At 51.9% G+C, this 26,735-nt stretch overlaps 2 protein-coding genes across 5 annotated transcripts; both read right to left on the bottom strand.

Annotated features, from left to right (window-relative positions):
• Positions 1-20: 20 nt before the first annotated feature.
• DNAJB2 (DnaJ heat shock protein family (Hsp40) member B2) lies at positions 21-8,874 on the bottom strand. 4 transcript variants are annotated; one of them, XM_036857500.1, is made up of 10 exons: positions 8,759-8,874; positions 8,311-8,411; positions 7,545-7,654; positions 6,426-6,479; positions 6,116-6,238; positions 5,279-5,371; positions 4,945-5,047; positions 4,685-4,755; positions 3,624-3,830; positions 21-1,041 (listed from the first exon to the last, which is right to left on the bottom strand). In XM_036857500.1, the coding sequence occupies exons 2-10, from the start codon at positions 8,373-8,375 to the stop codon at positions 779-781; spliced, it is 1,089 nt and encodes a 362-aa protein (XP_036713395.1). In that variant the 5' UTR covers positions 8,376-8,411; positions 8,759-8,874; the 3' UTR covers positions 21-778. The 4 variants fall into 4 exon arrangements, with proteins under 4 accessions (XP_036713395.1, XP_036713394.1, XP_036713396.1 ...); XM_036857499.1 differs by having other exon boundaries at positions 8,689-8,836; XM_036857502.1 differs by lacking the exon at positions 21-1,041 and adding an exon at positions 1,601-2,516 and having other exon boundaries at positions 8,689-8,837.
• A 5,170-nt stretch (positions 8,875-14,044) lies between these two features.
• On the bottom strand, positions 14,045-19,895 carry LOC118898292 (tubulin alpha-1D chain-like). The gene is made up of 4 exons (XM_036858501.1): positions 19,784-19,895; positions 16,308-16,530; positions 15,828-15,976; positions 14,045-15,079 (listed from the first exon to the last, which is right to left on the bottom strand). Exons 1-4 carry the CDS (start codon positions 19,814-19,816, stop codon positions 14,096-14,098), a joined length of 1,389 nt encoding a protein of 462 aa, XP_036714396.1. The 5' UTR covers positions 19,817-19,895; the 3' UTR covers positions 14,045-14,095.
• Between the last annotated feature and the right edge of the window lie 6,840 nt (positions 19,896-26,735).

Genomic DNA, 26,735 nt, shown 5'->3' with positions numbered 1-26,735 from the left:
GATGGGAGAGCCAGGCTGCCGAGTCACGCTCTCCAAGGCTTGAATGGTAGCTAATAACAATTAGGCAGTGGTTTTTTTATGCTGTGCTCCCTATGTGTCTGGCAGTCTCCAAGGTGCTTTACACCCATTAACTTGTTTAATCTTCAGGACACGCTGCCAATTATTAGACCCGTCTTACAGACGAAGAGCGGCACAGAACTTGCCCGAGGTACCACAACTAGTTAAGTGGTGGAGTTAGGATTCGAACGCAGGCATGCTTGACCTCTTTGCTGCCGGTCCTCTCAGTTCTTGGGCGGCTGCTTCATGTCCTTCGGCCTCAGGAATAATGTACGTCGAGCAGGATTGAGGTTAGGACTAAAGGAGGTGATGCAGGCAAAGTGCTCGCCACACCTTAAGCAAAAGGAGCTAAACTCTGATAGCGACTCGCAGGCCAGGCCTATGAGACGTGACAACAGCCATTCACCTGGGGGCAAGGGGCACTTTCTCCCCCCTCCCCCAGAACGCTCCACCCTTTATGGACCCAGAGGAGCCCTCATCTGCATGTCATAAGGTGTCCTTGTCAAAGGTGGTAGACGTAGAAATGAGGCAAGAGAGCCTTGGGCATGGAGCTACTCGGGAGTTAGGGCCACCTAACCTTGCCGAGGTTCAGACCCGTCACATGAAAAATGGGCGAGTACCACCCGTCCTGCGCAGGGAGCGAAGGGACCAGTGAGTGGACCACAGGCCCTTCACCCCTCACCTGTGCTCTGCTGAGGTTCAACACCACTGGTTTGTCATCTCAAAGGCCGGAAGTGGGCAGAACAGCCATTTTACAAACTTCTAGCAGATTCTCTCTCTCAAGAGAGAGGCTTGAAATTCCTCTTTCAGGGCAGGCTGCTTCCTTGCTTTGAGAAAAATACAATATAGACCCTTTGGCCACTGAAGATGAAGCCAAGTGCTCATCCCGGAATGGAAGAGAGAGTTGGTGGGGAGCCACACCTCCCTGCTTGGCAATAGAAAGGTGCTTGTCAAAGGTGGCTGGGAGGGCATCTCTGCAGGTGTCTGGAAGAGAAGGGGGAGAGGTAACTGGCTCTCTCCTCCCTGGGGCCCTGATGAGTTTGGGGCCTGGACCCTGGGTGGGGTGGACATGTGCCACTCCACATAAGAGAGGCAGGCCTCTGACACTGCCCACTGGCCTTAAGCTAAGGAGACCTGTGGAGGGTTCTCTGGGCCTTGGGAGAAGGTTTTACAGATTTTTCACCACGTGTTCCCAGCTTTGTGTTGGCCCCATGCTTTCAGTCAAGTCATTACTCAGTCTGGTCCTAGCTGTGCCACAGAGTATTGGGTGGTGGCACCCTGCGTAAGGGGAACAACAGCTGCCTGGGGAAAGCCAGCTGTGGGGCCCCAAGAAGTGAGGGCAGAAGAATGCGAGCATTTCATGGACTTCTACGACATACTTAGAGAGGGCCACCTGGTCAAAGAGGGGACTTCTGCTGTCAGCTGGGAAAGCTTGCAACCTCTGGATGCCTGGGCAATAAAGGGAGGTGTGTCACCCGCTGGTCCCCCAGGGTTCCCCCCGCCCCGGGGAAGGAAGCACACGGAACACGGCACACCACCAAACTCTCGAAACTCAGCTTTATTGAGTTCCAGTGTCTCCCTCTTGGTCTGAGCTCAGCCCCGCTGGCTTTGATAGGTCTCTGAGACTCAACGGCACAGGGTCTGACAACACCCCGGCTCCACCACTCCCCTCCCCAGCCACCGGGCTCCCCAGGGAGGGAGGAGGAGAGGCAGCTTCTGTGGTGTTGGAGAGAAAGAACAGGCAGCGGGGTCAGAGGCCGAAGAAGCCATACAAGCAGCAACATGCCCAGAGCACCCATCACACACCAATTCCAGCCACACACACACACACCCCCCCCCTCACCACCGAGACGGCTAGCTTCCAAGCTCCCACGCCTGTCAGCCTTCTGAGACCACGCCCTGCTTAGCCAATCAGCCGTGGCTCATTCTCAGACCCCGGGAGTGCCCACAGAAAAAGAGCCTCTCCGAGATGCCACAGGGCCTTGATTGGTACACTCTAACCCCGGCGCTAGCAAGAGGTGTCAGGGGAAACAAAGCTCAGACCATTACCCCTTCATCCACATTCTTGCCACCCCTGCCAGGGACAAATCAAAGGACACGATCTCCCCATCTCACAGTGAGTTAACAAGCCGACCAGGGCTGGAACTACATGTCCCAAGATGCACAGCTCTGTAACTGTGCACCACTTGTCCCAAGCATGATCTAACAGAAAGGAGGCATAGTGCATTGCATTCTGGGACTTGTAGTCCCCAAGAGACAGCACCAACCCCCCCCAGGGAAGCGTTTACAGGCTAAGACTACTTCCCACCCAGCCCCCACCCACCACCCAGGCCCGGCTCTACGCTCAGCATGGGCGAGGGAGAGGAATGGAGGGTCCCCTCCCAGTGCACAGGGTTGGGCGCTGTCCTGTTGGAACTGTGCAGCCATTCTGGGTCCCGGACATCCAGCTCAGAACACATCTGGGGAGAGAGTGGGGGCGGGGTGACAGGAGAGAGGGTCAGCAGCAAGCCGTGGAGGACGGAGCTGAGCATGCAGCCCTGGGCTAGCCCTGTGGCCTTTCCCTGAGCCCTGATGCATGGTGCAGGAGGATGGGGTACGGTCCCCTCCTAAGCCTCCCTCCTGGGGCAACCTGGCCTTATCCCCCCTCTCCAGGGTTAGCCGGCCTCACCTCTGGCTAGTCCCAAGGCCTGGGGCAGGCTGAGGCAGCAAGAGGAAGGGAGGAGGAGTAGGCTCCGGTTCCGAATCTGGACGGCCGAGAGGCTCCCGCCCCACCCAGCTAGCCTCCCCGGAAGACCTTATGGCCCTACTGGCCACAGAATCTTCCTCGCCACAAAGAGGCCTTCTGGGGGAAGCAAGAAGGGAGTCCCAGCCAGACGGCAGTGAAAGCAAGCGATGCGGCCCACGGGGAATTGCAGAGAGAAGAGTGCGAGGGAGAAGCAGCACCAGGAGGGAAGCAACAGAGACGTCAGAGCTCAACACTGCGCAGAAACCAGGGTGGGGTTGTCTGCAGCCGGACAAGGAGAGCCGTGGCTGCCGACTCTGGCTCAGAGAACCTCAGGCCAAGTCCTCCTTCCTTAACATCATCAGCAACACAGGTGGCAGAAGACCTGGGCACGAAAGGCCTGACCCAAGCCACTAATGCCCCTTTTAAACTCCCTGTCTAATAAGAATAAGTGAATCCTGGCTCCTCAGGCCCTCCCACTGCCCTGAGGCCCCCCACCCTGGGCTTTGCCAGGGACCTATCAGCCGTGGGCTGAGCACAGCAAATCCTGACTCCACGCTGGAGGGGGGTGGACCTAGGAGGGAGCACGGAGGTGGAGAGGGGCTCCTGCAACTCAGGCCACGCCCCTCTCTGCTCTCCTGACAGTGAACAGGACCCCTGGCCCCCTGAATCGGGTGGGTTGGGCCTGGTGATCAGAGGATGAGGCAGCGAGAGGCCTTCTCCTCCGGAGATGGGCTGGGTTTGGCTGTGTCACCCCTTGCACCCTCATGGGTCTCCCCCGTGCCTGGATGGTGGTTCTGGGCCTTGGGCTGCCCCTGCCGTCGTCGCTGTGCCCCCCGCCCACCTGCTGGTTTCTTCCCAGCTGCCTCCATCTCTGACAGGCTGTAGGCCATGGCAAGCTGCAGGTCCTCGTCATCCTCAGAGAGGTCGCTGTCAGGGGGTCGCGACACAGGGGTCTGCCGGACCTGTGTGGCCCCTGACCTGGAGGTGACAGACTGTTGCTGCTCGCGACGGCTCAGCTCCAAGCCCAGTGCCAGGTCATCCGGGATACCTGTGGGAGTAACAGCCACCATGAGGCCCTCTGATACAGGCTGCAGGAATCCAGCCAGGCTGCCTCATGCAGCAGCGACTCTGACCACTTACAGCCCCTCCTCTGGAACTGGTGTGCATGCATGTTGGCACCTAGCATAGTGGTTATGAGCATGGCCAGGCATTTGGCTCCAGCAGGTATGAGCTGTCTCCTTTGGCAAGTTACTCAACCTCCCTAAGCCTCCCTTTCCTCATCTATAAAATGGGAATGACGTGAGTGCCTGCATGGTCAAATTGTTCCAATGATTAAATAAGACAGCCCATGAAGAGCCTTTAGCACACAGAGCTCCCAGAGTCGGCAGGCATAAAAGGGTAGTCATGGTGATCATCCTGTACTGCGTGGCAGCGCTGTGGGAAGAAGAGTTCAGCTCCAGGAGCCCTGTGTCCTGAGTTTTATTCCTGGCTTTACCCTTTGCTAAGTAGGTCAAAGCCTTGGGCCTGGGGCTACTTGGGAGTTAGGGCCATTTAGCTGTGCTGAGGCTCAGTCTCCTCAAACGAAAAGTAGGGCGAATGCAAACTGCCCTGCTTTCCCCCCCGCTGTTTTAAGAATACAAGGGATGTGGTATGTGCGCAAGTGCTTTAAAAATAGTCAAGTGCTCTGCAAACTCCAGGCACCCCACTCATGATGACGGCGATTAGCTGGCCCTCTGAGACTCCACAATTCTCTGTCCCAGCCCCCTTCCCCGGGATCACCATCTCCGACCCTGCCAGTCTGGCCTCCCTGCCCCAGGGGAGTTCAGAGAGGAGCAGTTAGGGGAAGGGGCTTTGGGGCCTGGGGCTTCCCGATGGGGATTGGGTGGCAGAGCCGCTCCTCACCATTGATTGTGACAGACTTCAGCTGCCCGTCCTCCTCCACTTCCACCCGCTCCTGCCCATTCTCCATGATCCTGGGGGAGATAGCAGGGTTCATTCGGTGGGCATGCCCGAGTCCTGCGGGCGCCTGTCCAGGCTCCGGGACGTCGCAGTGGACAGGGCAGTCTGCGCTCTGCCCTCAGGGAGCTGTTCTCCAGTCGTATGCGGCTCCACTCCACCCCCACCCACCCCACACCCCGTATGGTCCCACAAGGAGCCCTTACCTGCGCGTCGTGATGCGGCGTCCTTGGACAAAGGTGGTAGATGTAGAAACAGAGCGAAAAGCACCAGCCCCAGGACTGAAGGAGAAAGATGAGGAGGAGAAATCTGGCATTGGGACAAAGGAGAAGGAGGAGGAGGAGAAGAGGATGTTAGACAGAGGCTGTACCAGGCAGGCTGCACTCACAATGGACCAGGAACCTCTGTGGGGTCTCCCCGCAGAGCTGCCCAGAGGCAGGGTTCTGGAGGCACAAAGAGAAGGCGTGGGAAAGTGACAAGCTGAGGCGAGGGGCTCCAGGACTCCAAACTCTTGCAAGCATGGGAAGGGACGGCACTTACCGGAGTGTCCAGGGAAGGAGGAAGAGAAGGTGAAGAAAGGGCCCGAGTGTCGGGCACTCCGGTTCTGAAGCTCTGAGAACGGGCCCAGGTCATCTGCAACGAGTAAGCAGATGAACATCATCTGGTGAAAAGATCCCCCCACCCCTAGAATGTGTGAACTCTGCTCTTAAGTCTCGAAATATAAGCTGCTAAGCAACTGGGTACATTTCTGATTTTTTTCTTTTTTGCTTGGACTGATTTATAAATTAAATTCCTTTTTAGTATTATTATATGAAAAAGTTCCCTGGTCAATTCTGGCCACTATGAAGAATAAAGGAAGGGGGGTGGGGAATAGCTCCTTCAGTTTTACGCAGGTAAGGCTGGTGTGATGTCAGGCAGACACAGCTACAAGCCCCGGCTCCGCCATCTGCTGTGTGACTGTAAGCAAGTCATCTGAATGTGCCTCAGTTTTCTCATCTGTAAATGCGGATAAAATTATCTACCTCACAGGGTTCATTTAACCATTAAAAAAAGTGGTATCTGTTGTTGTTTGTAACGGCATTATTACTGTCCCATGATGCTCTGAGTCTTGCTTTCATGGCTGTCACTGTGGAGGTTTAACAATGAATTATTGTTATCATTTAATAAGGCGAGTCTCTGAAGTGTCACTATAGGGTCACGCGGGTTCTGGAATGTGTAAGGTTCTGTCCCAGAGCTCACTGGATCCACCCACACAAAATCTTCTGTCCGTGGAATTCTGCTTCCCTCTCAGCCTCCCGCCTAAGGGCCTCCCAGCTGATGGAGAGCAGGCCTGGAGGGAGAAGTCGAGCTTGTCAGAGGCCTCCTGAGTCCACTCACCAAAGAGCTCTGCAAAAGGGTCACCATTCCCGAAGAACTCCCGGAAGACCTCCTCTGGGCTGCGGAAGGTGAAGGTGAAGCCAGGGCCGCCACTGCCAGCTTCCGCCCGACACGGGCCAGTACCTGAAGGAGAGGCAGGATGAGGAGGGGGCTTAGGGCGTGCACCCTGCCCTGAGCCAGGGGCCCCCCTAAGGCACAGAGACTCCAGGAGCCTCGAGAGCAGAGTGAGAGCAAGCATCCACTGCAGGAATCTGCCCTCCCCCTTCCTCCCTGACCCACTTCCATCCCTGGGCGCCCCCGCTCCACCTACCTGCCCCAGTCAGCCCTTCCCGGCCATAGTGGTCGTAGATCTCACGCTTATGCTCTGGAAAGAGAGAACAGATCATTTCTCCCTCCCTCTGGGATGACGGCCTCCCCGCCTTCCAGGCTAGGCCCCTCAGAGGACTGGCCAGAGACTGACAATTGGGGGGCAGCAGGTTGCACAGGGGACATGGGCTATAGGTTTTAGCAGCAGCTCAGCCCTTCACATAGTGGCTCCTTCTCATCTGTAAAATGGACACAATAACAGCACCGACCTCAGAGTTGCAAGGATTAAATAAGATAATCCACCTAGCACAGTGCCTGATACATAGTGTTTCATAAATGTTAGCTAATTATTACTATGTTATTATTAATCAGGGCCTAGCCTAAATGTCACAGAGAGACCTTTCTTGACTACCTAAAATTGGTGCCTATTATACCCTATTCCCTATCACATCACCCTGCTACGTTCCTTTGGAATAATCTTGTCTATGCATTACTTGGTTAATGTTGGCCTTCCCTGACCAGACTGTGATAAACCCATCAGGACTTGTACTGCCTGCTTGTCCTCCATCGTTCCTCAGTACCCAGCAAGGGCCCGGCACCATAAGCACTCAATGAATATTTTTTGAATTAATGAATGAAAGACCTGGAGTCACACTCCTCGAGCAAGTTACTTCACCTCTCTCAGCCTCAGTTTCATTGCCTGAAAAATGGGGGTGATAAATCCTGTCTCACAGGATGGCTGTGAGGACTCACGGAGATTACAACTACCAATGCCTGGCACAGAGGAGGCTCGGCACACCTTGGTTACCTGCCCTGCTTCCTTCCCCTTGTCAGGATCCATGTTGCAACTAGCAGACCCTGGGGAGCAGACACTGAGACAGGGGATCAGGGGAAGAATAAAAGGGTGCTTGACACACAGTAGGTGCTCCTCTGAATTGAAACAAACAAACAAACAAAAAAAATCCCAGAGTCCCTGTGGGAGGGGGGCACTTAAATGCCAGGTTGAAAAAGGCATGGAGGAGACTGGGGTGGTGGCAGCATGGCTTTGGGAAGGAGCGTGAGGGGGCTATGAAGTGGGAGTGACAGGTGCTGCCCTGCCCTGCCCCCTGACCCTGGGCCTTACTGTCCGACAGCACTTCATATGCCTCGGCCACCTCCTTGAACTTCTTCTCAGCAAACTCTTTATTATCTGGGTTCTTGTCTGGGTGCCATTGTAAAGCCTTCTTCCGATACCTGCAAGAAGTGGGTTCAGAGGGGAGGGTCAGGAGACAAACGCACGCACTTCCCACTAGGGAACAGAATGACCCACTTCCTGTTAGCCCACCATAGCCCTTCCACCACTCAGATCCCGGTCCATGCCAGCTGCTAGGGCTGCCCCTGCAGCAGTGTTTTAACGGAGTCCCTGTCTCGCCCCTCTGCAGCCAGTGATGGGACTATATACTTGTATTTGAGGATGATAACGTGAGGATGAGAAAGCCCCAGGCCTAACGCCTCCCTGGGGCTCGCTGGGGCTGGGGTTGCTAAGGACGTGGGTACATGTGGCCATGGGGAGGGGGAGGGGCACAGTGCTTGAGCATCTTTGCACTGCATCCTGAGAAAGCCCACACCTAGAGGCTGGGGGTTGGCATAGGAATAAAGGGGAAGGGGGGGATGGGGGGGCTGTACTGGAAAAGAGCTCACACTGCACCTCCCAGCGGAGCTTCACGCTGTAGACTTTCTCCTACTCATCCAGGGGTCTCCTTCCTCCCTACAGGGGTCACTCTCTGAGGGAGGCCCACAATCCTTTCTAACGACCTGGCTCTCTCAGCCCCGCCTCTGAAGGGCCCCAGGGTGGTGGAGGTGGGGGAGGGGGAGTGAGTGGCTTTCTGGTGCACAGCGGAGGCACTTACGCCTTTTTGATGTCATCAGCGGACGCACTTCGCGGCACATCTAGGATCTCGTAGTAGGATGCCATGGCAACTCGTCAGTCGTCAGGCGGGCCTCCTTGAGGCTGCGGTAGAGAAGGTACAGTCAGGCGGAAAGAACCGAGAGCCCCTCCCCGGGGCTGGAGACCCCGGGGGCGGCGGGAGGCGCTCCCAGGGGGCCGCGGAGCCCGCTGGCTCTCCTCGCGGCCGGTGACTCGGCTCCCTCGGGCAGCCTTATCGGCCCTCGCAGGCCGGTGCCACGGGCTATCTCGGGGCCCAGGGCCGGGGCGCCCTATCGCAGCCCCCAAACGCCAGCAGCCCGGCCCAGGGCCCCCCAGCCTGACCGGGGCCCCCCGCCCGCACCTCCTCCGCCGGGAGTCCCTGGCCTCTTGGAGCGCCCCGCCCTTGCCCCCCGCCGGGAACCGTCTGGCACCGGCTGCCCGGCTCGCGGCTGCTGCGTAGGACGCGGCAGGCCCAGCTGTGCGCGCAAGCATGCGTCAGCGGCACGGAAACTACTAGAGACCCAGAGGACGCCGGCTCGGCCTGTCACCTTCGGGGGTGGAGGGAGGGGGGTGTGTGTGCTGCTGCAGGGGCTGCCGGGAGATGGAGGCGGAGCCGGCTATTTTGGGCTTGCACCAGGACAACGTCATCCCCAGATAGGACCTGGGAGACAGCGGCAGGCTCCATCCAGGAGTGACGCACTCGCGGACAAACAAGCCCCCCAGCCTCTGGTCCCTCTGTGGCTTTCCTAAAGACAGGCTCGATGACCGAGGATTACTCACCCAGAGGAAATCACCACTTCAAGGGCTCACAGGCTCCCCTCTGGGCCTAAATCCTCCCCCTTCTTCAGATCCCTGCTCTAGCCCCGGCCCTCAGAAGAGGCTGTCCGACTTCCCTGAGTAGGTCAGACCTGCCTCTCATAGCATCTCTTGGCAACCTTCCTCCCACTGGTCAGAGCATTTATTTGTTTGATTATTTGATTGACAGTCACCTCCCCCACTAGGATGCAAACTCCACAGGGCAGAGATTATGTCTTTTTTCTCACTAGAGTATTCAGGACAGTAGTGGGGTTCAAAAATATCCATTGGATGATTAAATAATGAACAGATGGGAACATGCTATTAACAGTTTTGACACATTTGGGAGATTAATGGGATTAATGGGTGGTTAATGGGAATATGGGGGAAAAGAAAGGAGAGGAAGTTCCCCAGATTCGAGGTTTTTCTTTCCAAACTGATCCTGAGTAGACCTCTTCCACCTTAGAGTGATTTCTGGCTTCAGGCCTCACGGGAAAGTTAGAGAACCTTCTAGAACTGGCTCCCGCTTGATATCCAGGCCAATCCACAAGCATTAATTGAGCATCTTCTATGTTGTAGATGCTGCCAGGATGTAAAAAGAAGACTGCGGCCCAATCCCTACCTTCACAGAGCTCCAACTACCAGCCCATCAGTATAGACCACTGGGAAACCCCAAGGCTTTGGAAACAGACAAACCTGGGTTTGCAACCTGGTACTACTGTGTGACAAGAAAACCTCTAAGGACTCAGTTTTTCCTCCCTAAATACAGGTAACGCCTAGGGCTGTTTGAAAGTCAAATGAGGTATGGTACATAGTAGGTCTTGGTACAAAATTTCTCTGGCATCATGACTGGCCCAAGCAATACTGGTTATGTGAATCCAGAAGAATATTTTAGGCTGGGTGACCCAGAAATGCTTCATCAAAGAGAAGGGCTTGAGCCAGACGTGAGAGAAGAGCCTGGTGTGCGTTTGTCCAGTTTTCCTGGCTGCTCACAGTCTGAGCCTCCTACCTACCTACATCTGGCAAATTCCCATTGCGTAGGCTTTGATGGGAGCCAGGCCACTACCTGCCACAAAACCTGACACTTTCTCTCCCAGACTTCCTGGCTCCAAGGTGTAGGCAAAAGCCGGATGTTCTGCCAGTCGGAAGCTCCAACTGGGTCTTTGAATCTGGAGCAAGTCACAGAGAAGCAGGGGCAGTTGCGAATTCATTTCTGCAGTGGTGGCAAGCAGAGCCAGCAGTGGCCTCTAGTGTCTGGAGGAGGAAATGTCAGCCTCGATGCCTGGGTGAGAGGAGGCCTCACTACAGTGGGTGGAGGGGCCAGGGGCTTTTTAAGCAGGCTGTCCTGTGCCCTGACCTTGACTGTGGTGCTGGCTGCCCAACGTCCCTTGGTGCCTACCTGTTTGCGGAGACTTGTTTGGCAGCCCTTGTATTGATTCTGTATGCTACCCAGTGTCTCTCTAATTGTGTGTGTGTGTGTGTGTGTGTGTTGTATGTATATGTGTGTGTGTCAGGGGGTCCTTTTCTTTTTTTACTTTGCCAGAGTTAGTTCCTGCTGTTTCCAGTCCTGACTGACCTTGGCATAAGAGGAAGGAATAGATTAGGTTAGGTCACTCCAAAATCTTCCAAATCTCTTTCTTTTTACTTCTCTTATCTCAACAGGCATTTCTCTAGCACCCTAACATGTATGTGGTTTTATATTAAGAATAGGAATACAAAGAGCTTTAAGTTTCAGTCCCTGTACTCAGGGAGATGAAAACCTCGTTGGGACACAGACAAATGACAGCCAAGGGAAATTATGTGGGACACATCTAGCAAGCAAAGGGTTAATTTCTTTTGTTCACAAGGAATTCAGACAAATTTATGAGAAAAGACAAACAATGCAGTTTTTTAAGTGGGTGAAGGGCACAGACAAGACAGTTCACAGAAGAGAAAGTACTGGCTTTTAAACATGAAAAGATGCTCAATATCATTCATAGCAAGAGAATTATAAAGGAAAGCTGCAGCAAAATACTTTCACTTCTCGGATGATTGACAAAGATCAAAAAGTGTAATATGTTGTATGGACACAGGCGGTCTCATACATTGGTAGTAGGAGGGGTATTTGGATATAACTTCTAAAGAGAGCAGTATGAAGTATATATCAAAATTAAAGGGGTATAGCCTTTGACCCAGTAATGCCAATTCTAATAATTTGTGGTTGTACGTATGTGCAAAGAAGCATGTACAAGGGTTGCAGCATTCTTTTCATAGCAAAAGATTAAAAACAACCTAAATACTATATCATTAATAGCACACTGGTTAAATTAGCAATGGTACAATGTACTGTGGAATACTATATTGTCACCAAAAAGAATAAGGTACATCTATATGTACTGATGTGCACCATCTTCTAGATTTATTGTTAAGTAAAAAAAACAAGATGCAGAGCAAAGTGTATTTAAATGCGTGTGCACACATTAGTGTATACATAGATGTCTGGAAGGAAGTACTAACCAAAAAAGTGAACAGTGGTGGCTGCCAAAAGGGGAACAAATGAAAGTGACTTATTTTTGCTGTTTGTAAATCTCTTTGGTACCTTATGAATACTGAAGCATGTGCACATAGTAACTGGTCAAATGTAATATTTTTAAGTCTAGCTGGGGAAATAGGATATCAGCAACAAGCTAAGTGCTATGGTACAAGGCAGTCCATGCCAAGTACTGAATGAGTGATAGAGACAGCCAATAAGAGGGAGACTCTAGATGAGGGAGAGGTCTCCAGTGCTGGACGGGTTCTGGGTGACTGTGATCTAACCTGGAAGAAATGGCAACACTGAGGCCAGCAGGGGGAGGTGGCGTTCCGGAAGGAGGGAATGCAGCTTCGGGGGCAGGCATGCTCCTGACACATTAGAGGCGAGGGAGTAAATGTGTTGGGTGGAATCCAAGGTTGGGGCTCTGTCTCTTGGGTCTGCCTGCAGGAGGTAATTGTACCCTGGCTTTAGAAGCCTCAGGGATGACAGCATTCCCCTGCACTGAGGGAGTCCCCAGGAGCCAGGCTGGGTGGCGCTCCCAGCTGTCCCATGGAGATCTGGGTTGCCACCTCCCCACACCTACACCCAGTCCAACCTAGGCCTGCCAGGGCTTGCCTGCAGAGTTAGTAGGTGGGAGGCCTCACGGGGTCAGAGAAGAGGTGGCCGTCCAGCTGCCCAGGGTGGGCTGGCTGCTACAGCCATCAGGTGGGGAGCCTGGCCACCTCTGTGGACGCTCAGCCATGTTGGGTGGTAAAGATCTCACCTTCCTCAGGGCCCTCCCTCCTGGCCTCTCCCAAACCCTTACCTCACCTATTGGATGTCAGTGGCAGGGGGCTTTTAGAGGACACTGACGACCCCAAAACCTGGCCCCAGAGACACCTCTGCCCTTGTTCAGCCCTGGAAGCTGGGTTCCTCCTCCGCCCCACATGCCCTCCACCACAGTGCCTGGGCAGGGAAGTGTCAAGCGTCACCCCCTGCCTGCCTTCGAGGCACCTGAGTCACTGTCTGGGCACTGCGGAGCTGGCAGGCCTGGAAGAGGTGGCGTCTGGAGAAGTGCCTGTGTCTGCTGAGGGCAGGAGGGGAGGACACCCTAGGAAGGGGAGGGCAGCAGAATAAGCTTTGGCCCAGGCTGACCTGGGTGTCAATCCCGACTCTTCCACTTACTAGCTGGGTAACCTTGTGCAAGTCACATGACTTCTCCAAGCCTCAGTCGCCACATCTATAAAATGGGCATTCATTGAACAAGTCTGTTTAACAAATTTGAGAATCTATGTGTCAGACAGCATTCTGGGTCCTGAGCGTAGAACAGGCCTTGTTCCTATGGAGCTTCCAGTCCAGTGGGTGGTACAATAACTGCGTTTACCTCAGGATTAAAGAAGATCGTATGGATGCAGGGCCTAGTATACAGTAGGTGCTGAATAAATGACAGCGATTTTTTTCTGGGGTTTGAAAGTCTCCCCAAATAACCTCTCTTCCTTCCCCAAATTTGAAACCAGTTAATAGAGAGAAAGACGCAGGACAGAGATTTGAAATTCAGTCCTTTCAGAGAAAAAAAAAAAATGGGTTGGAGGACATAGCTGAGCTATTCAGCCAAAATGGGCTCCTAAATAATTAAGTTATCCTCCTAACCCAGAAGGCGCTGCAGAAAATCCACATACAAGGATTTTAGGGCAGCCACCTGGTTGGAAGTGGGGGCTTAAAGCTGTGCATGTGGAATAGTTTAAAGGTGATTTGTCTTTACCAAAAAGTGATGAATGTGATGGAGATTACAGGGAGGTAAGCTCCCCCTTGACCCCCATTCCCCCATTGTTGCTTCCACTGTACCACTTCTGCCTTAATGCCAGCTTCCGGACTCTCTACACTCTACACTGAAGAAGACAGGAGGGTGGGCTAGTGAGGACCAGCTGTATCAGACTACCCTAAGGCACTACTTCAGATCCCCTGGCCTCACCAGGCTCTTGTTGCAACCCTGTGCAGCTCGGACCAGCTTCACACAGACAACCTATCAGCGCCTCGCCTCCTGCCCAGGGATTCCCTGTTGACCCTGCAGCCCAAGTGTGTGCAACCTGAAGTACAGGCAAGTTAATGTTTGATGAGGCGAAGGTTTAACCAAGGGAAGAATGGAGCCAATGCAGAAATTCCCCACCCTCACCTCCCCTCCTGCCCACTCTCCCAGGGAATGGTCTGAGATGCCATTTATCCAGCTACATCTTCTCTAGGGTGAGTTCTCCCTCCTTCTCTGCTTTACCCACCTCGGCCCCCATTCTGCTCCCTGGAATTGCACTCATTAATGAAATCTGAAGTCAGATCTGCTTTCTGGGGAACCCAGGCTAAGGTACCAGCCTTCCTATCTCTTATGAAGGAAAAGCCCCCCACCCCCATGGTTTTTCCCAAGAGGAAAAGGCATTTGTGAGACAATAAGGCCATAGCACTTTATTTAGGACAGACACGAAGGATTCCCCTAGTATTCATCCCCCTCCTCCTCTTCTCCCTCCCCCTCCACACTCTCCGTGCCCACCTCCTCGTAATCCTTCCCCAGGGCAGCCATATCCTCCCGGGCCTCGGAGAACTCACCCTCCTCCATGCCCTCGCCCACGTACCAGTGCGCAAACGCCCTCTTGGCATACATCAGGTCGAACTTGTGGTCCAGGCGGGCCCAGGCCTCAGCGATGGCGGTCATGTTGCTCAGCATGCACACGGCACGCTGCACCTTGGCCAGATCACCCCCGGGCACCACAGTGGGGGGCTGGTAGTTGATGCCAACCTTGAAGCCCGTGGGGCACCAGTCCACGAACTGAATACTGCGCTTGGTCTTGACGGCAGCGATGGCGGCGTTGACATCCTTGGGCACCACGTCTCCACGGTACAGCAGGCAGCAGGCCATGTACTTGCCGTGACGGGGATCACACTTCACCATCTGGTTGGCAGGCTCGAAGCAGGCATTGGTGATCTCTGCCACCGACAGCTGCTCGTGGTAGGCTTTCTCTGCAGAGATGACTGGCGCATAGGTGGCCAGGGGGAAGTGGATGCGAGGGTAGGGCACCAGGTTGGTCTGGAACTCTGTCAGGTCCACGTTGAGGGCCCTGTCGAAGCACAGGGAGGCCGTGATGGAGGAGACGATTTGGCTGATGAGGCGGTTGAGGTTGGTGTAAGTCGGGCGCTCGATGTCTAGGTTGCGGCGGCAGATGTCATAGATGGCTTCATTGTCCGCCATGAAGGCACAGTCTGAGTGCTCCAGGGTGGTGTGGGTGGTCAGGATGGAGTTATAGGGCTCCACGACGGCTGTGGACACCTGCGGGGCTGGGTAGATGGAGAACTCCAGCTTGGATTTCTTGCCATAGTCAACAGAGAGCCGCTCCATCAGGAGTGAGGTGAAGCCAGAGCCAGTGCCCCCTCCAAAGCCGTGGAAGATGAGGAATCCTTGGAGTCCTGTGCACTGGTCAGCCTAGAAAATGAAGGCGAAGAGAAACATGGGATGTGAAGCACAGCTGACCAACAGCAAAGAACCAGCATGTGCTGTTTGAGATTTCCCCAAAAGTTTCATAAAATCCTAGGAAGGCCTTTCCAAGGGCACAAAATAGACCCTGATAAGGAGGTCCCACTCTCTCCTCCTTGTCTCTCTTCCTCTCTCAAACCTCCTGAAGCCTTCCACAGACAGCTCTCTTGACTCTTGTGCCATGGTCATTTTTGTCATCATAACTTGCCCACTCCACCCGGCTTCCTACCCGTGCCCCCTGATCTAACCAGATGTTTCTGGAGGACTTCCTTCCTGAGATTAACAACCCAGGAACCTGATCCCCGTCCTTGCTGGAGGCTGAAGTTGATCAGAGAGCCTTGAGCTGGTATTGTTTGGATCTCTGTTTTTCACAGGGCCTTCTGCCCACATACCTACGATACAAGGTGACATTCTGGGACTGTTTATGGGTGCTCATATCTTGGCCAGGCAGCCTATCAACTCGCAGCCACTCTGCCCAGCATCGGGCCACTTACTATAGCAGATAAAAGGGACACCCAGCTCCAGGCTGGAGCCCACACTCTGCCTCCCCTCCTCACTAGTCCTGATCCTGTGTGTTTAATTCTTGTCCAGGAGATTCTCCCAAGGACGGAGGCTGCCCTTCCCCCATCTGGTCTCCAGACCACTTCACAACAGGAATCCAGATTCCCCCCTCCCCAGCCCTCAGCTCTTCTCTCACCAGCTTCCGAATCCGGTCCAGCACCGGGTCGATGAGCTCCTTTCCGATGGTGCAGTGGCCACGGGCATAGTTATTGGCAGCATCTTCCTTGCCGGTGAAGAGCTGCTCTGGATGGAAGAGCTGGCGGTACGTGCCCATCCCAACCTCATCTGCAATGGGCAGAATTTTCGGTCCCCCTCCCCTTGCAGCCTGGCTCCTGGAGCCCCAGGGTACCCAGAAGGGGTGGGGTCACCAGGCCCGAAGTTCTACCCTAGAGGAGTCCCATTCAGGCTGCTGTTATTGCCCTTGACTTTAAGTGTACTTCAACGAAAAGGAAAGGGATGTGGAGTGACCTTGAGACTCTGGAGCTGAGTGACAGCAGAGCTGGAGTTCTGATTCGCTGCAGCAACTGGGAACGACAAACCAGTGCTCTCCAATTATGGAGAAGGACTTGCTGTGGTACCTGGGACAAGGCCGTGGCAGGGGCTGGTCATCACTCACCGATCACAGTGGGCTCCAGATCCACAAACACCACCCGGGGCACATGTTTTCCAGCCCCAGTTTCACTAAAGAAGGTGTTGAAGGAGTCATCCCCTCCCCCGACTGTCTTGTCGCTGGGCATCTGCCCATCTGGTTGGATCCCATGTTCCAAGCAGCAGAGCTCCCAGCAGGCATTGCCAGTCTGCACTCCAGCCTGCCCCACGTGGACTGAGATACACTCACGCTGAGTGGACAAAGGGCAGAGAGAAGCGTATCATGCCTGGACACGATTCCTGCCTTCCTTCCTTGAGTGGTTCTCTGGCTGAGAGCAAGAGTTCCTGGACTCTGCTCTCCGTGCCCCGCGTCCCGTGGGTGGGGGGCAGTGGCGGGGGGCAAAACCCTCAGGGGAAGCAGAAGATGTGACCAGTTCTAAGATTATAGAGTCTTTGCTCAGTGACTAAGCATCTTGAGGAACACTGAGGGGCTCAGATGAGTCTGACAGAGCATGATAGGCAACCCACCCATGTCCAGAAAGAAATTAGGGGCCATTAGTAAGGAAAACAAGATCCAAGTGAGCTTTCAGGGATCAGGGACAAGGATGAGGTTTAGAAAAGCAGAAAGAACTCTGGATTCGTGTTACGGCTAGAAATGCCAGCAAGGAAGGGGAAAGTGGGCCTGGAATGGATGTGTGTGTGCTGTTCTTTCCTCTTGGGTGTGTGTGGTTCTGGAGTGATGAGGGGCTGGGAAGAAAGTTCTTCCTCACATGACTCAAGGCTGGTCAAAGAGTTCTTGGCCCCTGAAGCAGGACTGGGGTAACCTGCTTGGTCCTAGAAAAAGAGAAAGGTCATTGCCCTTCCTGGGGAGCCCCATGAGCGTCAAAAAGACTTGACCCTCTTGCTTCATCATGTATTGAGCCTCCATTATCTGCCTGACACTGGGCGGAGACTGGGGATACATAACACCTAATACCCAGTCCCTGCGCTCAAGAAACTCTCTGTCTGGGGAAGGGAGCGTTTCATACGATAACAGATATGTGACAGTGTGGGAAGTAGGATCCCAGAATGTTTCTTCCTGCTTGAGAAGTATTTACGGCAGACCTTAACAACAAAACGAGCACACACATCCATCAAATTTCCCCAAGCTTTAAGGCTTAATCATGTGGAGGATGTAGAGAAATGAGAATTCTCACACTGCTGCTAGAAGCCCAAAGTGGTGCATCTTTTTCGGAGGGTGATCTGGCAACATCTAGGAAAGCTGAAGATGCTCTTGCTCTAGAGAGATTCTCACATAGGTACACAAGAAAACAGGTGCAAGAACAGTCACAGTACCACAGCGACGGAAGCCAATTAAATGTCCTTCAACAGGAGAAAATGAATAAAGAATGATTCAGAAGTGGACGTGGATGAATACAAGAAAGAATCTTGGGCTTCCCTGGTGGCGCAGTGGTTAAGAATCTGCCTGCCAATGCAAGGGACACGGGTTCGAGCCCTGGCCAGGGAAGATCCCACATGCTGCGGAGCAACTAAGCCCGTGAGCCACAACTACTGAGCCTGAGCTCTAGAGCCCGCAAGCCACAACTACTGAGCCCACGTGCCACAACTACTGAAGCCTGCACGCCTAGAGCCCGTGCTCCGCAACAAGAGAAGCCATGACGATGAGAAGCCCGTGCACCGCAACAAAGAGTAGCCCCCGCTCACTGCAACTAGAGAAAGCCCGCGCACAGCAACAAAGACCCAACACAGCCAAAAATAAAATTAATTAATTAATTAATTATTTAAAAAAAGAATCTTACCTCCCAAAATTCTTAACAGAAAAAAAGCAAATTAAGAAGAATCATAATACAATACCATTTATATAAATCTTTAACTTGTATGCATCATTTAGAGATAAATTTTTATATTTGCTGTATATTCTTGGAATGTATTACAGAAATAAAGAAAGCAAGGGAAAATATTAGCACCCAATTTGGAATAATGTTAGAGGAGGGAGGTGAATGCATTCGGAGAAGGATTCTATTCTTAAGCTGGGCAGCAGGTGTTCATTATATTATTCTTTATACCTTTTCGCATGTCTGAAATATTTCATAATTTTTTAATGAGGATGCTTTATCCATAAATTTTACACTTCTCTGACTCTGTAAATATGACACAAGGGCCTTGACTTTTTATGATTTTTAGATGACTGGGATTAATACATAGACCATCTGTATCCCAGCCCCATTACTCCCCCACTTGCCTCTCTGTGGGCGTCTTCCCCTGGTGAGGTGGGGCGATAACAAGAGCCCCTCCTAGAATCACTCTGCAGATGAAAGAATGCGTGTAAGTTGCCTGGCTCATTGGACGACACAGAGTAGGGTGCACCATACCTGTTGGACCCCCTTACCAATTCCCCATCCCCCAACCCCGGGGGTCATAGTAAGAGGAAGTAATGAATTAAGCTGGGAGGGATTTAGGGACAAAGGACTCCAGAAATCCCCAGGTCCAGGAGGGAGGGCTGACTCAGCTCACCAATCACCTGGCTGGCAGGACCAGCACCCGCTGCTGCACCTCAGAGCCTGCCCAGGCTCTGTGCACAAAGCCAGACCCTGTCCTGGCTCCCACAGCTGCTGGCCCACGCAAGGTGTGTCTGACCTGGGGTATGCCGGAGTCGCTGGAAACGACGCCCCTCACTCTGGGTTTGGGCAAAGAACTCAGCCCCTGGAATCACACAGACTTGGCCTCAAACCCCACCTCAGCTGCTCCCATTCCCTTTTCTTGCCGGTGAAAATAGTATAATCTCACACTCAGCAGGCTTTGTCATTAGGTTGTTTAGTTCTGTATATTAAGCATTAATTAGGTGCCAGGCACTGTGCTTAGCGCTTCAAATACACTATCTCCTTTAATCTTCACAACAACCCGCTTAGGTAGGTGTTTTTATTATCCTATTTTACTGACTCTCAGAGAGGTCACACTACTTGCTCAAAGTCACCAGCAAAACCAGGAATATTCAGAGAGGGGACAGTCTGGGTCCAACCACACTCCTAACTGCCCTTCTATCCTGCCTGTCGGGGAGCCGGGTAAAAGATATCAAATGAGCCCCATACACAGCACCCTCCCTCTCCCCACTGATATGTAGCTGAAGTGAGGGGTCAGACCAAGGCACAGCAGAAGGACAGGACTATGAGGATGTGTCCTTACAGTCGGGAGGTGGGACCAGAGGCCAGCAGGGGCCCAAGGTTTGTAGGAAAGTGCCTGCACTTTCTGCCCCTGTCCTGGTTACCCCACTCTCCCTACCCCTAAATTCAGAGCCCTTCAGCAGCCCCTCAGATTCAGACCATTTCCTAGTTACCATGGCCTGTCCCTCTCTATCCCCTGAACATACCAGCACATCTGGGGGGCTGCACTCACATCTGGAAGCTTCTCTCCCTCTCCCCCACCTGACCTGCCCACACGCTGTAACCCCATGAACACCCGGACCATGGGACCCTCATCTGCATGCTCAGCCCCACCTCTGCTTACCATGCTGCCTGGCTGGGGGCTGGCTGGGGTCATCTGTCTGTCTGTCTGCTGCAAGATGGAAGGCAGGGACAGGTCTGTGATGGACCCACAGCTGCTGGCCTCCTTATCCTCTCTGGTCTGCTCTCGGGGAGATGGGGGGCGGGAACGTTGTTAGAAACGGCCCCAAGAGGCAGGCCTGTTGACGTGGTTACCGTGCAGCCGGCAGGCGCTGGGCCTGGGCCTAAGCAGGGGAGCAAGATGGGGCAGGCAGAGGAGGGGCCTGCTGGTAGCCCCACACAGGTATCCAGGTCGCTGGGTACACGGTGTCTGTTGCTCAGTCACACAACTCCATTTCCTGGTGGTGCAGCCTGGCCCTCACAGGTGAGAGGGGATTTAGAAGTCAAGCCGCCTGAGCTCCAGCACCGCCCTCACCCCCAAGGTTGGTGAGGATTGGAAGAGGAGTAGGCGGGGCTAAGAAAAGTCTGCAGTGGACCAGAAATGATGAGTCCTAGGGCAAGAGGTCAACTCAGGGCCTTCTGGGTGGAAACTCAGAATATCACAGAACAGAGGGAACTAGAGCTCAGGTTAGCCCTGTCTCTAGCACTTAACTTCCTTTGCCTCAGTTTTCTCATCTGCAGAATGGGGAGAGGTAGTATTGTGAGATTAAGCAAGATAAACTTTCTTACATGTTTAGTCCAGAATTGCTGCTGTTCTCCACAGGCAAAGCAAGATGCTGAGCATCTTCAGGGCTATTCCTAAGTGTCTCTCCCTATTCCAATCCAAGTCTTTGCTGTTCCAGCCTGGCCTTATTTCCCCACAGAAGGAGTCACCATATGGCCTTGGGCAAAATTATGAGATAAAAATGTTACTCTCTCACATTTGTATCCTGCTCTGTAGTTCTTAAGGCAGCTTCACCCCTTATCTCCTTTGAGTCCCTCAACAACTTTGTGAGGTAGGCAAGGTGAGGCCTCCACTCCCAGAGGAAGAAAAGGAAATTGCAGCCTCTTGCGTTTTGCCCAAGGTCACGTGGGAGTTAATTAGTGGTGGAATTAAGATTCTTCTGGGACTCAGGCTCAGTGACTCTCCCCTTTCCACATGGCAGAGTTTTCGATGTCCCTTATCCCCCTGCTGCGTTTTTTTTTTTTTTTAATAAATTTATTTATTTTTATTTATTTTATTTTTGGCTGCATTGGGTCTTCGTTGCTGCTCGCAGGCTTTCTCTACTTGCGGCGAGTGGGGGCTACACTTCGTTGCGGTGCGTGGGCTTCTCATTGCAGTGGCTTCTCTTGTTGTGGAGCATGGGCTCTAGGTACGCGGGCTTCAGTAGTTTTGGCTCGTGGGCTCTAGAGCGCAGGCTCAGTAGTTGTGGTGCACAGGCTTAGCTGCTCTGCGGCGTGTGGGAAGCCCCCCTGCTGCGTTTTTATTTTCTTTCTTCCCATCCTAAATTCTATGGGGCTTCCCTCGTGACGCAGTGGTTAAGAATCCGCCTGCCAATGCAGGGGACACGGGTTCGAGCCCTGGTCTGGGAAGATTCCCACATGCCGCGGAGCAACTAAGCCTGTGCACCACAGCTACTGAGCCTGCACTCTAGAGCCCACGAGCCACAACTGCTGAGCCCGTGTGCCACAACTATTGAAGCCCACATGCCTAGAGCCCATGCTCTGCAACAAGACAAGCCACAACAATGAGAAGCCCGCGCACCGCAACGAGGAGTAGCCCCCGCTCGTCGCAACTAGAGAAAAAGCCCATGCGCAGCAACGAAGACCCAATGCAGCCAAAAAAAAAAAAAAAAAAAAAATTCTATGGTCAGTTGTCATCACTCCCTTGCATATCCCTCAACTCCCTCACCTCCGTCTAGCTTCAGTTTCCTCGTTTGACTAAACCACAACCCTGGTTAAATCCATTTCTTCACCAGTTCTGTGCCTGCACTGACCCAGCTAAACAGTGGCTGTAGAAAAACCCAGAACCATACTGACTGATCTGACTTCAAATGCATGACCACTAACCTCAAATGGACCCTAATGCTGCCTGGAAACCACATTACCTCTCTCCAGTCACACTTCCAGCCAGCACCGTGACCAGGAATAGGAATGCTAGATTTAGCAAATAAAAGAATTTTTTCTAGCAACCCTATCCAGGAAGAAGATGCTAATGTGAATTTTCAGTCAATGTGGCAAATGGTGAGAGAGTTTTCCTGAGGTTGGGGCTTTTTCCAGAGCCCTTCTCACCACAGCATACAAGGGTGCGACCCAGAATATTAAGATGGTTAACTCTGGTTTTGGCTATGGACTGAAGTCTTCTCTCTCCTACCTGAAACTAAGAGGCCAAGATCCCTGGAGAGAAGACACAGCCAACCAACACTTCAAAGGTAAGGAAGCCCAGTCTACCCTGGGTTGATCCATGAAGCCATAGACCTCAGGAATTATTATCCAGATGAATGGATTTGGGGCCCATTGGGCCCAAAAGTCTCCTGCTAGCACTCCAACTTCTCCCAACTGGTCTTTGAAGTTGGGCATCTCAGAGACAACCTAGACAACACTAATTCTGGAAAGAAAATTATCCTAAAGGCAGGCAGGGGGAGGGGTCTTTTGTAAAACAGAGTAAAGAGACTGAGATTTTTTGAGAGTATGTTAATGTATCTAAGTTATAAAATGAGAGGTAATCAATGCTCTTCATTCCTTCAACAAATATTTATTGAGTGTCTGCTATGTGCCAAGCACTGTTCCAGATGCCAGAGATACAGTGGTAGCAAAAAGAGTCTGTTCCAGATGCCAGAGATACAGTGGTAGCAAAAAGAGTCTGTGCTTTTTTAAAAAAAAATATTTAATTATTTAATTAATTAATTTATTTATTTATTTATCATTTTTGGCTGCGTTGGGTCTTCGTTGCTGCGCGCAGGCTTTCTCTAGTTGCGGCGAGTGGGGGCTACTCTTCATTGTGGTGCTCAGGCTTTTCATTGTGGTGCTCAGGCTTCTCATTGTGGTGGCTTCTCTTGTTGCGGAGCACGGGCTCTAGGTGCGTGGGCTTCATTAGTTGAGGCACACGGGCTCAGTAGTTGTGGCTCACGGGCTTAGTTGCTCCGTGGCATGTGGGATCTTCCCAGATCAGGGCTCAAACCTGTGTCCCCTGCATTGGCAGGCAGATTCTTAACCACTGCACCACCAGGGAAACCCCAAGAGTCTGTGCTTTTAAGGAATTTATATTTTTGTGGAAGACATAATAACTAAACAAACAAGAGAATTTCAGATAGCAATGAACACGTGAAGAAAACAAAACAGGATAATGGCCCAGAAAGAGGTGGGGGGCTACTATTGAGAAGAAGCCACTCTCTAAGAAGGTGATATTTGAACTGAGCGATAAGGAGATGGCCACACCAAGATCTGGATTGTAGTGGTCCAGGCAGAGAGAATAGCAAGTGCAAAGGAGCAAGCCTGGTGTATATAAGGAAACTGAGGGAGGGAGGGAGGGGGCTATGCAAGATGAGGTCACAGAGGTAAAGGGGCCTGGCAAGGAGAATGGCTTTTATTACAAGTGTAGTGGGAGGGTTTTAAGCAAGCCTCATTGCCTACTTTGTGTTTTGTTTTAGAGAGATTATTGCAGCTGCTATGTGGAGAATGCATTATAGGAGTTCAAGAGTAGGAGAAGGAAGCTGGTTAGGAGGCTATGGCAGACATCCAGAAATGAGGGGCTGGTGGCTTGGACTAGAGTGGGGATGGGGGAAGTAGCTGGGTTTGAAGTAAAGTGATAGGACATGCTAATCTGGGGTGTGCAGGCCTCACCAACGGCCTCGCCTGACCCCTGCCTCCACTTCTTCTTTGCTGGCATGGTCCTAATTTTGTGTAATTATTCACCCTTCCACTTGGTCATGGAAGATGGCCTTTCCCTAGACCTAGGGCTAAGTATAGGTTAGTCCAAACCATTCATAGTAGTTCCATTCCCTCCTTCCAGTGACTAGTTTAGGCCCAGGGCCAGGGAGATATAAGGGAAAGTCTGCTAGGGTGACTTAAGGAAAGGTTTTTCTCCCTGATAAAAAGAGATGTGGGAGGAAACCAACCCCCTTTCCCGCCTTAGGATGGTGTCATATGAGGGCATAATACTTGGAGCTGCTGCGGCCATCCTGGGATTAGGAGAGAAGATTTCGCCAGCCCAGTGAGGATGCCAGAGCAGAAAGCTGGAAATACCGGACTTATTGGTGACATCACTGAATCAACCCTGGAACCGCCCTATACTCAAGATTTCTTGTGGGATAATAAATATACCCATTGTTTAAGCTGCTGGTAGTTAGGCTTTCCATTATTTGAAGCTAAAACATTCTCACTAATAAAAGAGGGGAAGGAGAACGGGAAAGAGGAATGCAGGATGATCCTAGGTTTTTACCTAAGCACTTGGGTGGAAGGTGATGTTGTTGACTCAGACTCGGACGCCTAGGATAGAAGCAGGTTTGGCAGGGAGTGGGATGAGGGTAGTATACTGAGAGCTCTACTTTGAATGTGTTATGTTGAGATGTCTAATGTGCTTTCAAGGTATGATGTCAAGAAGGCAAATAGTCATGTGAATCTGAAGTTTAGAGGAGAGGTCCAAAATGGAGGTATACATTTGAGAGCCAGCAGCATATAGGTGATATGTCTTTCTTTTTGTTCTATTCTTGCACTTCAATTTGGCAATGTATATACTCTAGTTATTCTTTTTTGAGTAACCCTAGATATGTTACAATCACTTTTTATTAAGGACATTAAAAAATATACCCCAAAGTAGAGATAACATAATAAAACCCCATATACTCATCACCCACCTTCAACGATTGCTCCTTCAGGGAGAAAAGCACATGGAGAGCCTGGGACTGAGCTATGGGGAATACCCTTTAGAGGTAAACCATCAAAGACCACCAAAAAGGAGTGGCCAGGACAGAAACCAGGAGGGGAGGTGTCATCGAAGCCAAGAAGGAAGTGCTTCAACTACGAAACACTATAAGGGAAGGATAAGCTATGTCAAATACTGCTGAGAGGCTGAGAACGATGAAGAGAGAGACGTGACCTTTGGCTTTGGCAAGATGGAGGTCACTAGAGACCTTGGCAAGAACATCTAAGTGGAGCATGTGAACCAGGTCTGCGTGGACAGCAAAAAGGAGAGAAGACATGGAGATATTCCTTTGGAAAGATGGTTCTGTGAGGAGGAGGACAGCTGGTAGATGCCCCATCGGAAAAAATGGAAGGATGTGCACCAAGGCTCAGCTCCACCTCTCCCAGATGGAATCAATGGAGACATTTTAAACTTTGATGACCTTGCTGCACTGCTCCAAGGTTGTGGTGAGACTCTGAGAAGGAGTTAGAAAAGACACAGATAACAATGGTCATGGTGAAGAGGGAGAGCGATCCAAAGAGAGAATGGACATCCATGTAGGGTAAATGGACTAAGCAATGCATCATGAGGAAGAGTGAAGAAGTGCCTGGCATCGTCTTCCTAGATTCTGTACATGTATGTGAATGTCTAAGAGTTTTCCATCTGGTAATATGGACTGTTACCTGCACACCTACCCGGAGTTTATGGCCCTAATTCAGGGGATCTGTATATACCCTGAGAAGATACATACATGCTCACAGCCATGCACATACACACATGAGCGTGCGCACTCAAACACACATGCACAATCAGAAGCAGAATCTATGTTCCACTAACACGCCTTGGGCATGTCTCCCTGAAACCTTGTCTGCTCCATTTTTCCTGCCAGGAGGCCTGCTCAGTGGTTGTGAACTCCTTGCTACAGGGGCCAGAGTAATGTAAATGTGTGATGTGGGTTGAGCATATGATGTTAAATGGCAACAGGTACTGGTCTTCTGTGTCAGGGAGACACAGAGTGATGAGGGCTGCCTGAACTGGAGCACCTTGGTGCCCATCCTAAGAGAGTAGCCGCCACCCAGCTGCATTTGTTGCCTATTGGTTTCCTATGGAGGCTGTAAGAAATGGCTACAAACTTAATAGCTTAAAACAACGCAAATTTATTATCTCACAGTTCTAGAGGTCAGAAGTCCAAAATAGGCCTTATAGGGATTGCAGTATTACGATTTATAAGAAAAAAATATATATGGTTACTCAGATGACCAAAATATATTTCTTATATATTATTTGGTCTTTGTCTACTCCTCCCAGCTCACAGTTCCCAAAACCCTGAGAATTCCCTAAGTGTTGAGAGTGATCAAGGTGTCTTTTGTTATGTTAATGAGGTGACTTTTGGACCCACCTAAGGAGGGGGGCTGCTTGCCAGTGGAGCCAACTGAGTGATTAGAGGGTTAGAAATTTCAGTCCCACCACCCGCTTCTGACCTCCCGGGAGCGGCGGGCAGCTGGAGATTGAGTTCAATTACCAATGGTCAATGATTTAATCAGTCGTGCTTATGTAATGAAGCCTCCATCCAAACTCAAAAGGATGGGGTTTGGAAACCTTCCAGGATGGTGAACACATGGAGGTGCTGGGAGAGTGGCGCTCCTGGCGCTATGGAAGCTCATGCCCTTTCCCCGTACCTTGCCCTCTGCATCTCTTCCATGTGGCTGCTCCTGGCTTATATCCTTTTCTAATAAACCAGTGATCTAGTAGGTAGAATGTTTCTCTGAACTCTGTGAGCCTCTCTAGCAAATTAATTGAACCCAAGGAAGAAGTAATGGTAACCTCTAATTTACAGCCGGTCAGTCAGAAAGACAGGTAACAACCTGGACTTGTGATTGGTATCCTGAGTTGGCGGGGGCTGTTGGAACTTCCAATTTGTAGCTGGTGGGTCAGAAGCACAGGCAACAACCTGGGCTAGCGACTGGCATCTGAAGTGGGGAGCGGGTGACAGTCTTGTAGGAGCAAACCCTTAATCGGGGAATCTGATGCTATCTCCAGGCAGAAAGTGGGAGAATTGAGTTGTATTCTTGAACACCCTGCTGGTGTCTGAGAACTGCTTGGTGGTGTGTGGGGAAGCCCCCCGCCCCGCACA

The sequence above is a fragment of the Balaenoptera musculus genome, chromosome 7 (genome assembly GCF_009873245.2).
Source record: "Balaenoptera musculus isolate JJ_BM4_2016_0621 chromosome 7, mBalMus1.pri.v3, whole genome shotgun sequence".
Lineage (NCBI taxonomy): Eukaryota > Metazoa > Chordata > Mammalia > Artiodactyla > Balaenopteridae > Balaenoptera > Balaenoptera musculus.
Note: the sequence above shows the minus strand (reverse complement) of the source record. Positions and strands in the feature narration are given on the sequence as shown.

Excerpts from the sequence above, each read along its gene's own strand:
- DNAJB2 (XM_036857500.1), bottom strand. The coding sequence starts at position 8,375 with ATGGCATCCTACTACGAGATCCTAGATGTGCCGCGAAGTGCGTCCGCT. Across the intron at positions 5,372-6,115 it reads CCCTTTTGCAGAGCTCTTTG|ATGACCTGGGCCCGTTCTCA; the intron begins GTGAGTGGACTC and ends TACTCGTTGCAG. Across the intron at positions 1,042-3,623 it reads AGCTGGGAAGAAACCAGCAG|ACACCTGCAGAGATGCCCTC; the intron begins GTGGGCGGGGGG and ends CTTCTCTTCCAG.
- LOC118898292 (XM_036858501.1), bottom strand. The coding sequence starts at position 19,816 with ATGACCCCAGCCAGCCCCCAGCCAGGCAGCATG. Across the intron at positions 15,977-16,307 it reads TCTGGAGCCCACTGTGATCG|ATGAGGTTGGGATGGGCACG; the intron begins GTGAGTGATGAC and ends TGCCCATTGCAG. Across the intron at positions 15,080-15,827 it reads TGGACCGGATTCGGAAGCTG|GCTGACCAGTGCACAGGACT; the intron begins GTGAGAGAAGAG and ends TTCATTTTCTAG.